This window comes from Phalacrocorax aristotelis, chromosome 1, assembly GCF_949628215.1.
Source record: "Phalacrocorax aristotelis chromosome 1, bGulAri2.1, whole genome shotgun sequence".
In the NCBI taxonomy this organism is placed as follows: domain Eukaryota; kingdom Metazoa; phylum Chordata; class Aves; order Suliformes; family Phalacrocoracidae; genus Phalacrocorax; species Phalacrocorax aristotelis.
This window is the reverse complement of record NC_134276.1, coordinates 124,989,951-125,002,308: the sequence shown is the minus strand read 5'-3', so window position 1 is coordinate 125,002,308 and position 12,358 is coordinate 124,989,951. Positions and strand designations below refer to the sequence as shown.

Genomic DNA, 12,358 nt, shown 5'->3' with positions numbered 1-12,358 from the left:
TCCTCAGTGAACATCTTTTACTCTGTTGCTTAACTATAAAAGGTATATAAAAAGCCTTGTGATGTAAAAAGCCCTTTTGATGAGTAGTGCATGTTTAACGGTAGTTTCAGATATGGTACCTTTCAAACAATCTCCTTGCCTTTACAGGTCTTCACCTTTTTGGTGCTCATTTTAACTTTTTATTTTTGTCTAGTTACTTCTTTACAATTAAATATGGCTATGATGGATTCTGGAGGGAGAGTTCTCTCTTACAAATACATTCATTTTGTGTACACTGTGGTAACTTTCAAAGAACGATCTCTCACAGTGAAGTACAAGCTAGGTACTGCCTGCTACTCAAGACTGGATCAAGACTTGTATCTGCATGTAGAAGTTCTCTGATTATTCACCCAGAGAAGTCACACAGTTCACTGCATCCCTCAGCCCATAGGGCTGCTGCCCTAGTCAGAGGGCTGACAGAAAACCCCTCTTAGTCTTACTCCGGATTTCAGTCCATTCAGGTTCTTTGATATTCACCAATCAAGTAGATAAGTTAAATACAAAGCTACACTCTCATTACCAAGGAGAGAAAGTTCAGACAGACAGCTCTGAGAGGAATGCATTTAGTTTTACGAAGTGGAAAAGACACTGACAAGCTAAATATACAATCCATCTCTCCTCCCTAATGCATGACTTATTTTCTCGGTTTATTTCAAGATTACTGATGCGTTCCGCCATTCAATTCCAACTCGGATCCCCAAACCAAAGCCTACGAGCACAACCAAAGTACCTGTCAAAATTCCTGCCGGACATCTCAACAAACCACTCCAAGACGGCAGTTCTGCAAAGCTACGCATTATAAGGACTGTGTCTAAAACCTGCCTTCAAAGCGGAGGGAGAAGGTAAATAATTTTCCATTACCTATGACATTAAAATGAATTTAAGCAATTTGAATCTCAACAGTAGTTGTTTCCATTGGGGAAAAGTCTGAAACCATCCACATGGTCAACACATCAATGGTCACCAATCACAGGACATAAAGAGACAGCCCAATTTTCAGGAGCAAAGGTAACTGCATGTCTGCAGGGACCAAGCTCTGCACCCATTTTTCTGGCGTAATTCCAGGATTTGGCCCTCACAGTAGAGAAGCGCACGAGATGCAAATAAGTTTCTACTATAAATTCAGTTTTGACATGTTCCATAAATAACAATGCTAATGTTGTCTCAGTGATTTATAAAAACATATGACCAATCAAATGAAAAAGCGTTGAAGGAGGTGCTGTTTTGTTTTCATAGTTGGTCTAGTCAAGAAGTCTTTCACTATGACTATCTTATGTTCGGTAGTAAAGACAAAATGAAGAGAGGTATGGACAAATCTGCTCTTTTATAACGTACAGAACTGAAAGAAATGTCGAGCTCCTTGTTGTACTAAGCATCACTTTAAAGCATGGTTTGAAGATGAACAATTCTCTCCTCAGTGAGTTAACTAGTGTAATTATCCCCACTCACATTCAAGCAGATGTTATTTTAGGAAAATAGATGCAAGAATTGAGATGGATATTGTTTGTATTAGCGGAATAAACTTTACCATTTTATTTGGACTATAGTATTTGTATTTCAGTTCACTTAAACAGTATTTTGGAACTGATCAAAATTTATGTCAAGCTTAACAGAAAGTTGTGATTTGCACAGAAGTGCAACTTTGTTCTTGCATACCTCCATAATTTTGCCCTTCAACTGCTCACATACAAGTAAAATAGGTAACTGCATTCATAACTCTTTGCGAGTTTTTTTTAACCAAACTAACCCTTTGCACAAGTAGTTCTAGTTCATCCATGAGAGAATTTGCCTTTTTCCTTTCCTTAAACCATAACTTCTTTAAAAGACTTAACATTCACTCAAAGTTTCCTTTCAGCCAACAAACAAACAAACAAAAATTCAAAATATTATAAGAGGCTCCAGGTTTGTTGTTTTCAATTTTCTGAAAAGCAGCAACTGTTGCTCTGACAAGAAAATTTCTCTCTGTTCCACTTTAGAAAGTTAAAACTAACAAGATACTATTACTGCAAGGAACCCCCCACAGAAATCCTGTAACATCAACTAACATGAGTTACTGTTTTAGAATATAAAAATTAATTTCTTTCCCTGGTATTAATGTCTCCCTCCTTCTTCTTCCCCTAACAGAGTGCATTCCAACAGTTTAAATGGCTCAACTGATAATTTGTGGGAAAACTCCTTTCACATAGGTGTTTCTTTAAGAACTGCCAAATCCTAATTCCTAAATAAAGCAAAAGCTGGTGGTAATCACAGTGCCATAGCCAGAAACGCAATCCTTTTGATGAAGCAAGGCAAGATTTTTACGCATTCAGTTACCCAATTTTTTCCCCTTTTATTTCACAGCTAAAAGTTTAACTTAACCATTGAGACAGTACAAGACATTAGTACTGCTGCGTGACTATTTTTGCAAACCCACAACAGAAACCTATGCCTCCCTCGACAGCTCCACCAGAAATTCTCTAGGAGTACTTAAAAAAAAGGAAAAGTTTAAAAAGACCAGTCTACTGAAAAAATTATTTCAGCTTGTATCCTACAAGACACACTTGTGTCAAAAAGCAAAAACTGAAGAATGACTCTTCCGTATTGCAAAGAAAAGGTAACTATAAAGTCCTAGGGCTCCACGTCTTGTATGCTCAGATCCAAATAAACTACACAGAAGCACACCATTATACGTTCTACAACTTGCAGAATGAGTACATGTAAATGTGAAGAAACACACATTTCAAAAAGCTGCTGTCAACTTGGCATGCTTATCAAAGAAATCTTCAGTACAAGAACAAGCTTCATCAGAAGGGACAGTAACTTAAGGATGAGCAAAAAAAACAAAAAAGGTACAAACCTCTCCATACACAGGTCTGCCAACAGATCTCAGCTCCTATCAAGCAACAAAACTCCCGCTGAATGTGTGACAACAAACAGTCCACTTCTCAGTAGCTGCAAATAACATTACAAATTGATACTGCTTGGCACCCTTTATTGCCAATCCACAGAAAGAAAAGAAAAACTTTGACAAAATAAATTAATTCCTGCAATAGCATTCTTTGCTTTAGAGCCCACAAAGGACCCCACAAGTACTTTCAATCCACTTCAATAACCTTCAGTAATCTATATTATACTTCTCAACTATTTGTACTGTCGACATAGAAGAGTTTCCCTGTCTTTTGCTCCTGTCTTGGGACGACACAATTCATTTCTATGCATGAGGGACACGGCCCACGTAGGCTCTTACTTAAGGACCTAAACAAACTGACAAACGGGGATACTACTCTTACGGGATTAAGGGAGACAAAGAAAGCATCGAGAATGAAAGGCAAGGAGTGGTAACATAAAGGGAGGAAACTGGAAGAATTTCTGAAAAACAGACGTCCATCCTCCCTCAAATTGCTTGGGAGATGTGGCATGCTGGCTACAGGCAAGATACAGACATTTACAGTGCTGCAAGGAGGGCTCTTCCTGTTCATGGAGAGAAGAGGAAAAAGTTGGGGTATTTCACCAGTACTAAACAAATTCCTTTGTATTCCTTATCCTCTCCCTTATAGTTCTGAATGCAATACAAAAGTCATATTCAAGACCAGACATAGTTGCAACATGAACTGGAAAAGGGAGGGAAGGAAGCCCCGCACTTAAATGACCCGGGACATACGTAACACTAAACAACACTGATAAATAGACAATAATCCCTAATCCCTCTCTCCACAAATCTCCTCTGAAAGTTAAAGGTTTGCTGAAAAGGTTATTGGGCAAGAATCTTTAGTTTGTGTCACGTGACAAGGGAAATAGATGGCTAATCCCTTCAGGGTTTTTTTTGTTGAGTTTGTTTTTGTTTTTAACATCTATAAACCACCTGCAGCAGGGTAAACATTCATGTCTCAAAGTGACAGTAACTACCTTTAATCTTTAATATGGATTATAAAATAATGATTTCCAAAGATGTGGCCAAAAGCAAATTAAGAATAACTTTTATATCCATATACTAGGATATATATTTTGTGTTTTCATACCCTTTAAATGAGTCTGAACATCTTTCATACACTTCATCTTAAAAGTAGCCTCTTCTAACTACAAGTTGCTAAAATCTAAATCACTTTTGAGGGCTGAGTTATTAGGAGGAATATTCCATTGGTCAGGACTTATTCTAGAGCTAGTCTTAAAGGACTTGGCAAAAGATCAGCATTTAAAAAGTACATTTTTAATTCTTCTGCTTTGCATCTACAGCTGTGGCAGAGATGCTTTTTTTTTAATAGGTCAGCAAATGAAGTAAATTTTTTTAACAAAACTAGATGTTTCATGGAAATAAACTTGCTCAAGTCTGTCAAAAGTGCTCGCGTAACAGGCAATTACTTTCTTGTATTGCTGCTTACATTGTAAAGCCTGATTTCCCCTTTTCACGCCAACTGATTTTAAAGCATTTTACAGTATCCATAAGACAGAATACAAACTAGCCTTTGGTTTTTACTTCTGTTGTATGTGAAAAATAGCTACACAAAATAAAAGTAACAGACGCTCTTCTTTACTGACGGCTTGTGTCAACTTAATACAACCAGCTCCGCATAAGGAACCTGCCAACAAGTTTACAAAGGTGGGATATGAACAGGAGAGTACATGGTTTGCACAACACTCACCTGTAATCATTGCTAGTAACACATTCAAAGAATGTTCTTCGAGTAAGGTGAATAGAGTGCTTTTAACACAGGGCTGGATTAGACACCTCCAGAGGTTCCTTCCCACCCAAATTATTTTATACAATTACAAAAACCTGAAGGAATTTTATGTAACTGGAAGAGTTGCAATTCACAGTCTCATCTCAAAGTTGGATGGTTTATCCATGTCAGAAGTTTATCATCCAAGTCCTGCTTTGCATCCAGTTTCTAAAGGAAAGCTGTCAATATTATAAAAATCAGTTTACCACCCACGCCAAATGAAACCTCTGTTTGGCAGAATGTGCAGGTAGGCTCTTAAGACAATTAGGACTCCTGAAAGAAAAATTCCTAATAAAGAGCATTTAACATGGGAACTGGAACTGATTAAGGAACCTACATGAGACTAAAAATAAAAACGGAATGCTCAGAAGCCTTATTAGGGCTAGTGACCCCTCTTTATGACATATATAAAATTTTTACACTGCTCCCTCTCAAAGTATTCTCCAAGTACCTTTCCACAGGAAATAAGCAACCATTGTCAAGACAATGGAAGATTTGGAGTCTTCCCAGAGGTGTAGATAATGACCAATAACTCCCAACTCTTACCAATATTATATTAAAAAAATCAAATTAAAAATCAAATTTAAAAAAAAAAAATCAATAAAATAGGGCACTGTAAAGTCTTAAAGTCATTTTAGTTGCCTAGACCTACCTAAATTTCCACATTAAATCTCAATATTACAGATGCAATCACAGGCTGTAAAGTGCTTTAAGATAAACTGAAAAAAGCCAGGTATAGGAGGCAGATATTATAATCGCCAGGAAAAGGTACAAATCAGCAATACTACCATACTCCAAAGAGCAATGGCTAGAGAAAAACTGTTTAACTCCGGACCTTTTACAACAGCACATGGCAACGGTGATGTGAGACACCTCAGTGACCACACGGGTGATGCTTTTCAAGTACCACAGATATTTTTCTCTCCAAATCCTACTATGGATTTACTGTTTCCAAGGCCTTCCAGAACCGTAAGTAACCTCAGGTCGGTAACGGCAACCAACACACATTATGCAACATCTTTTCATCACAGAAACTCGGTTTGGAAGAAAACACAGTGTAAAAGCTAAATGAAGGCAGGGGACAGCTGAGCAAGCGGTTTTCTCTGTCCCCGCCCCTCAGCCCCGTTTTTTAAAACCCGATTAAACGTATTTTTGTGAAGTGGGTTCCTGTTGTCACTTAAGTACTGATGTTTTCGTTTGACATTTCACCCTCTAACTATCCCGGGTCTGAAGGGTCAGAGATGAGACCTCACCTGGCTGCGGAGATTTTGTTTACAAACAAAAACCACCATCGGCAGCGAGCAGGGAAAAGAAAGCACAGGAAGGGGGAAAAAAAAAAACAAACAACCCGAGTGAGAGGGAAAACCAGAAGTTAATTAAGACCGAGGAAGGGAAAGCTGAGGGGCTGAAGGAAGGGGGGGAAGTGGAAAAAAAAACCGAAAAGGAAGAAGGAAGGCCGGGGAGGAGGGGGCCGGCCCTGAGGAACACTGTCTCAAGCCTAGTGCGAGAAGCGAGCTCCAGGAGAGGAATACCTGGACTGCTGCCTGCCCCGGACGGAGTCTCCCACCACGGCTCCTCCAGCGTGTCCCCCATGCCGCTGCTGCCGCTGCCGCCACGCGGGGAGGGCGGGGCGGGGCGGAGCGGGGCGCGCGGCCCGCGCCTGGCTCCGCCCCCCGGGGCCGCGCCTGCGCACTGGAACGGCTCTCCCGGCGGAGAGGCGGGGCCGCTGAGGGGACCGGGGCGGGGTGGGTGTGACTGGGGGCGTGTGTGTCTTTTCCCGTTTCCAGAAGGAAAATGATGCCTCGGGAACATTTTGCAATACTTTTTCCTAAGTAATAAAAGTAGGTGCTTAAGATGCGTCAGTTTGTTTTGTTTTAGTTTTTTAAGCGAAAAGTATCGATGAAGCGGAAAAAAAAGAGTAAAGGGCTTTAAAATATTACCCTCTCCTTCAAAATAGTCTTCTTTTTCAACTGCCTGAATCTGGTTTAATGCTATAAGATACCTACTTTCTCGATTGAGATTACTTACATAATCTTTTCTGAGAAACAAATACATACGGGAAAACACTGCGAGCCTCCTTTGAAGGGCCGCCCGTGGCCCTTCGGGAGCCGGCTCCGCACACAGACCAGCGAGCGCCTGTCTTTTCTCCACAGGAGCAGCCCTGCCTAAACCCTGAGCGCCTGCGTACCGCCGCACACCCCGGAGCAAGCCGACAAGCGTAAGGACGTGAATTTATCATGAGGTGGCACTGTTATTCCATGTATAAGTTACTTGAACCATTTTTCTTAACTTACATAGCAGTGTACTGGTTTTTTTTTTCCCTTTGAGGGTGTACGCGGGTAAAGAACATGCATGATCGAGAGCTTTATCGTTGTTCCGTCTGTAGCGTTGCCAATGAACGCTACCAGATGATTTTTAGCCCTTACGAACAGGGTTCTGCTTGGGGAGGGGAGCTGTAACCGCGGCCTCCCCCCAGTCACTACCGAGGACCCGCTCGCTCCCCTCGCGCCCCGCTTCCCCGCAGCGAGCCCGGCGCTGCCTGAGGCGACGGCCCACCTCGCCCTCGCTCCCGCCTCTTCTCCTCACGCGGGCACACCCCATCTTCTCCCTTGCCAGGCTTCCACGCTTTGCGGCGGGCGCCCTCGCTTCACGACAGTACGGGAGAGGCGGGGACGAGAGCCGGTGCGTGGTGGGGAGAGGTGTCGGGGGGGGGGGTGGCAAAACAAACCACCACCCGACCGCGCTTTACGGCTCGACGGGGAGGCACGTCAACAGCTATGGCGGAAGGGGAAGAGGCGACGCCGCCACCGAGCAGCTGGTAAGTTACGAGGGTGTCGGTGTCCTCCCCTCTGCAGGGAGGGCGGTGGACGAGAGAGGGCGATTCCCTACCACGCCTCCTCCTCCCGGGACCCGCCGCACTCAGGCTGTGAGGCTGAGGCTGCCCCTCGCGCGTGGAGCGGGGGCGGGGGCGCCCATGGCCCCGTCGCCGCCGCGGAGCCCTCGGCGGGGGCAGGGTGGCTGAAGGAGCTCCCCATGGTGGGGGCGGCACCCCTCCGACCCCCCACCCACCTGGCAGGCCCCAGCGGGGTGGGAGGCCGGGGCGAACCTTCGGGGCAAACGCCTCCGGGCGTTCGGCAGCTCCCGTGCCCCGAAACGGGAAGCGCCGTCGTCTGAACGGGCGAGACGGGGGCCGTGCCCAGCCCGGAGCGAGGCGGTTGCTCCAGTTTAAAATGGCAGCTTTCAAATGCGGTAGGAGCTGCTGGATGTGTGCGCCTGTCTGCCTGGAGTGGAGTTGCTTTGTTCACTTCAGCTTCCCCTCTCTCTGCCTACCTGATCAAGCACAGGTGGCAACAACAGGTCCTGGCTTGTTTTCTGAATGATTTTGTTCACCGCCCTCCTCTAGTGCAGCTATTACTTATAATGGATTTTACGTTGAACCTCTAGGACAAGAATAGAGATTGTTTCTGGAGCGTGTATAGGATCATTTCGATGGTAACAGTGATGTGGCTTTAGTATTTGTTGCATGCGTATTCACTTAAGACTGCTGAGGCTTAAATGAACATTGCGTTTAAACATTGAAGCTATTCTTACTGCACCTCTTGTCTATTCCTGTGTGTCTTCACTTTGTTTTTCTCTTTGAGGTTCTGCATTGCATGTGATTTCTTTCTGTGCTTCTGGGCCACAGCATTGCTTTTTGACCTTTCCACGTACATGCTTTTCAAACAATTACAGACCTCCTTTTTACAATAATTTCCGATCTGATGTTTTTGCTTCTAGGCTTTATTTTATGCGGCAGATTCCAAGTTTCTTGCTAACTATGCCTAGCTTTCTTTGCACTTATTTATCTCACTGTATAGAAGCCAGAATTGACACACATGCAGGTGTAGCTGGTACATGTTCTTTCTCTAGGTGGGTTCTGTAAACACAGCTCTTGGATAAAACAGAAAAGTATCATTTACTAGCAAATGCAAATGAATTGCTGTAGGTTTTTAGCCTTTTTTTTTTTTTGCTTTTAGTTACACCTTCGAAATTTATGAAGTCCTTTCTATAGGTACAGTACTGCATAAGCATTATTTCTAAATACAGGCCTGACTGTTGGGACATATAATTACAAAGTTAAGGACAGGCTCATTGGTGGTGCCGTCTTGACACTTTGAAATATAACCCTGGATGTGGAATAAGAACCATGTTGTAATATAGCTGACTAAATATTTCAAACCTCTTTCATTACTAGTGTTGAAAGACTATTACAGTCTCACAGATCACAACATTCCTGGTTAAGAACGAAGCACAAGTGTGGTTTCCAGACATATTCAAGGTGCAGCCAGCATTTGTGTCATTCTGACTGGCAGCTTCAAAATCTAACTATAGGAAATTTGATATGCTGGTACTACTAGAAAAGGCAATCTTGACAGCAATTGTTAGAAGAGATTTTGTAAGGCTTTATAGGAGGAGTTCAGGAGGCTTATGCTTAAATGCTACATTAATATGGCAGAATATATCCTGTTACTAGAGCTGTACCCTGTGAATAACATAAAGTTGTATTCTTTATTGCTTGTTTAGAAAATTCACATGGCTTTTTGGTTTTGTTGCGTTTTGGTTTTTTTGTTGTGGTTTGTTTTTCTTAAAGCCAGTTTCAGTGAAATATTTCCTTTTCTGTTTATTGATTTAAACTGTTGTCATGTATACGTATCTGAATGCTGTTGAGCAGTTGTTGTTTTTCTAAGTATAATATGTATCTTTTGAATGAGCTTTTTGGTGTAAATTCCTACCTTATCATAGTTTTGAAGTATATAGGATTGTGCAATAACATTTCATGCTTAAAAAAGATCAGGGCGAAACATAAAATGATGTATATATACACCTGAACTCTGGGAACAAAACAGTCAGTGCTGGTTCCTTGTCCTCTATTCAGTTCCTTAGGGGGATTCAAAGGCAGATGTAATTTTGTGTTCAGAGACTGTGATAGCACCTTGAGTATGTAGAACCTAGACATGCTTATTAACATAAAATGCCCCTTTTTTTTTCCCCCTGTGTCACCTCAATGTGCAGTGCTGGTATAAGTGATTTGGGTAGGAGACACAAACTAATGAGGAGTTAAACCCCTCAACATCTGTATTGACTGCTTGGTGTTTTGTTTAACAAAAACCAGGGAAATTTACCACTGTACAATGCAAGCTTAAAAAAAAATCCCAACACTATACACTAAGTTGTGGGGAGAAAGTTTTTGAAAGATGAGGTTGTCAGCTTTTTCTCTAGTAAATACAGGAAGTTTATCAACAGTTTTCATTCTGAAATGAGAAAATCTGTCAGATCTTGTTTATTAAATATTTCTTTTAGCTATTTGGCATATTCTCAAAAATTAATTTGAGAAATTGCCAGCAGTATTTTATGCTGGAAGACAGATCTGTGTCCAAAGCTAAGAATGCTGTGAAATACGAAGGCAGGCAGACTACTTTCAAGCTGTGCTGTAAAATCTTAAATTTTTTTTGTCTGCTTCTTTGATTATTTTAACTATAATTTTAGTCAATAAAATGCACCAAGTCAATAGAGTGTGTAGGCAGAAACAAGCTGGACTGTTTAGTTAAAATGCTTGTAATTGGAAGTTACAGGTTTTTCTTTCCTCATTTATCAAGGAAATAAATGATCTGGACTTCATTTTTCATGTTCAGGTTCTCAAACAGATAAAGATATAAACAGTTACGAATTAATTTCTAAAACCTTTTTGCAGATGTTTGTTAAATACTCAACCTTCGGGGAACTTCATCAAGTAGTATTTTTTATTTTAAGATCTATACTTAGTAAGTTAAGACCTGAACTAGCTAAATATAACTGTAACCACAGATGGAATTGTTCCTGTGCATTTAACTTTGCATTGAAATCATTCATCTTATGGGTCCCAAAATAGATTCCAGCTGTTTCATACAACAGGGTGACAAAACTAGTACATATATATTTTTTCTGTGCTCAGAATCTGGCTTATTAGTGCTTGTAGCCACGCTATTTCTTCTGGATGCACACGAAGGAAAAAAACCTTTGCAGTGAACTGCAAGGTTAACACACTTGAGGAAAAAATGCAGGTAAAAATATCAGGGAATTAACATTTTTCTCCAGAATTCCATTGGGAGAAAAAACAATATTCAATGGTGTTCTGAATACAATAGATATTTTGAAGTAAATGTGAGAGATTGATTTTTGTTTCTTTGTTTTCAATAGAGAACAAACACTCCTTATTACTTTCTGTTTAATATAGCTCTTGTTGAGGCTTTTTTCTGGGAGTCAAAGAATCGTAAATTAAAAGTAGGAACTAGAGTAGCTAGATTATATAAAACCATATTTCGGGGGGACAGGAAGAAGCTTTTATATAGGTAGTTTTCTGTAGAGGGAAGCGATGTTCTCTGCTGCGGGAAGGCAGAATGATGATTCTAGAAATAAATTTATATTAGCTGTTGACTTAGGAAATTTTCATGAGCACTATTCACTTGCCCAGTTTTCCTTGAAGTAAAGCTTGTTTCCAATTACTGCGTGATATAAACCTGTATGATATTGTGAGCTTTTTCAAGTAAAGTACTTTGCTTAGAACGTACTTTGGTTAAAATGCCTTCTTAGTAACAAAAGTAATAAAAATATATTAGAATAAAGTAGTGCCATCTGGCACTAACCTGGATATGTATAGGCAGCCTCATAATTGTGATGTATGTGCCTGTCTTTTTCTTTGCATGCTACGATTATCAGAAATACACAAAAACTTGCAGACTAGATGTGTGTCATGTCCTAGGAGATGACGACTTTGTAGAAACTAAAATTGATGATACTCTTGGCAAGGGTTCAGCTGGTAGCAGCCTTGCTTCTGATTTAGGGAAAACAGGAATGATTTGTAAAGATGTTTAAGAAATACTGCTTCTTACGCTGAAAGTGGTGGCGGCCTGCTAGAGCTCTGATGGGTGTGTTTCTGGAGGAGTGTGGAAGAAAATAATCAAAGAAGCTGTTCAAGCATTACGCCAACATCAGATCGGTGGTCAGAATATAGGAAGCGCTTTGGTAAGTGGTATAGTCTAAGTGGGAGTATGTGTTTTAACCCTCTTTTAGGCCACTGAGTAATACTTTTAACAGGCAGGTGTGTAGTAGTAGATTCAGTATAGCTGGAAGAAGAGTGATCTTGTGAGGACTGATAGGTGCATTTTGAATAATGAATTTGGTATGTGTAGATGATACCTGTTGGCTTCTGAAAATAAAATATTAGTATTAGAAATGTTCCCATCACAAATTAAAGCTTCAAACTTTTGAAGCCTTTCTTTCAAAAAATGCAGTTTGACTTGGAAGAAGCAGTTCAAAGGGATCTGTCTTTCCTAATAACAAATGAGCAGACATAGTGACTTTAGCAGATACATTCCAGGCACGGTAATCTACTGATTGCTTATAGTTTTCTTAATACTGTACATCTTTTCCTACGTATCTGTAGCTTATCAAAACACTTCCTACAATCTTTTCCCTGCTGTTCACAGCCCCACCACAATTTCTTCACCTCTTCGTTAGTATTTATAAGTGATTATTGCCAACTACCTCAGAGCTATATATAAATAAATAAATAGTTCTTTAAAAAGTGAAGCTGAAGTCCCAAC

General features: G+C 40.9%; 3 protein-coding genes across 13 annotated transcripts in view; 2 read left to right on the top strand and 1 right to left on the bottom strand.

The window, feature by feature from the left end:
* FILIP1L (filamin A interacting protein 1 like) overlaps positions 1–4,548 on the top strand; it is a 217,751-nt gene extending 213,203 nt beyond the window's left edge. For 4 of the 5 annotated variants that reach the window (XM_075105298.1, XM_075105277.1, XM_075105305.1 and 1 more), the window contains 2 exons: positions 697–881; positions 2,164–3,026. In XM_075105298.1, coding sequence (XP_074961399.1) covers positions 697–881; positions 2,164–2,254 — 276 coding nt within the window. In that variant the 3' untranslated portion in view covers positions 2,255–3,026. Of the gene's footprint in view, positions 1–696; positions 882–2,163 lie in introns of all 5 variants that reach the window. The other variant, XM_075105287.1, reaches the window with a different exon arrangement.
* Positions 1–6,404, bottom strand: part of CMSS1 (cms1 ribosomal small subunit homolog) — a 255,582-nt gene extending 249,178 nt beyond the window's left edge. Inside the window, exon 1 of one of the 3 annotated variants that reach the window (XM_075105448.1) lies at positions 6,269–6,404. In XM_075105448.1, the coding sequence (XP_074961549.1) occupies positions 6,269–6,329 (61 nt within the window). In that variant the 5' untranslated portion in view covers positions 6,330–6,404. The remainder of the gene's footprint in view (positions 1–6,268) is intronic. The other 2 variants (XM_075105417.1, XM_075105438.1) reach the window with 2 other exon arrangements.
* Positions 6,405–7,411: 1,007 nt separating this feature from the next.
* The window catches only part of TBC1D23 (TBC1 domain family member 23), a 34,798-nt gene continuing 29,851 nt past the window's right edge, over positions 7,412–12,358 (top strand). For 4 of the 5 annotated variants that reach the window (XR_012662531.1, XR_012662529.1, XR_012662528.1 and 1 more), the window contains exon 1: positions 7,413–7,554. Coding sequence is in view for 2 of the 5 variants with exons in the window: in XM_075105319.1 (XP_074961420.1) it covers positions 7,514–7,554 (41 nt within the window). In the remaining 3 variants the exon portion in view is untranslated. Of the gene's footprint in view, positions 7,555–12,358 lie in introns of all 5 variants that reach the window. The other variant, XM_075105340.1, reaches the window with a different exon arrangement.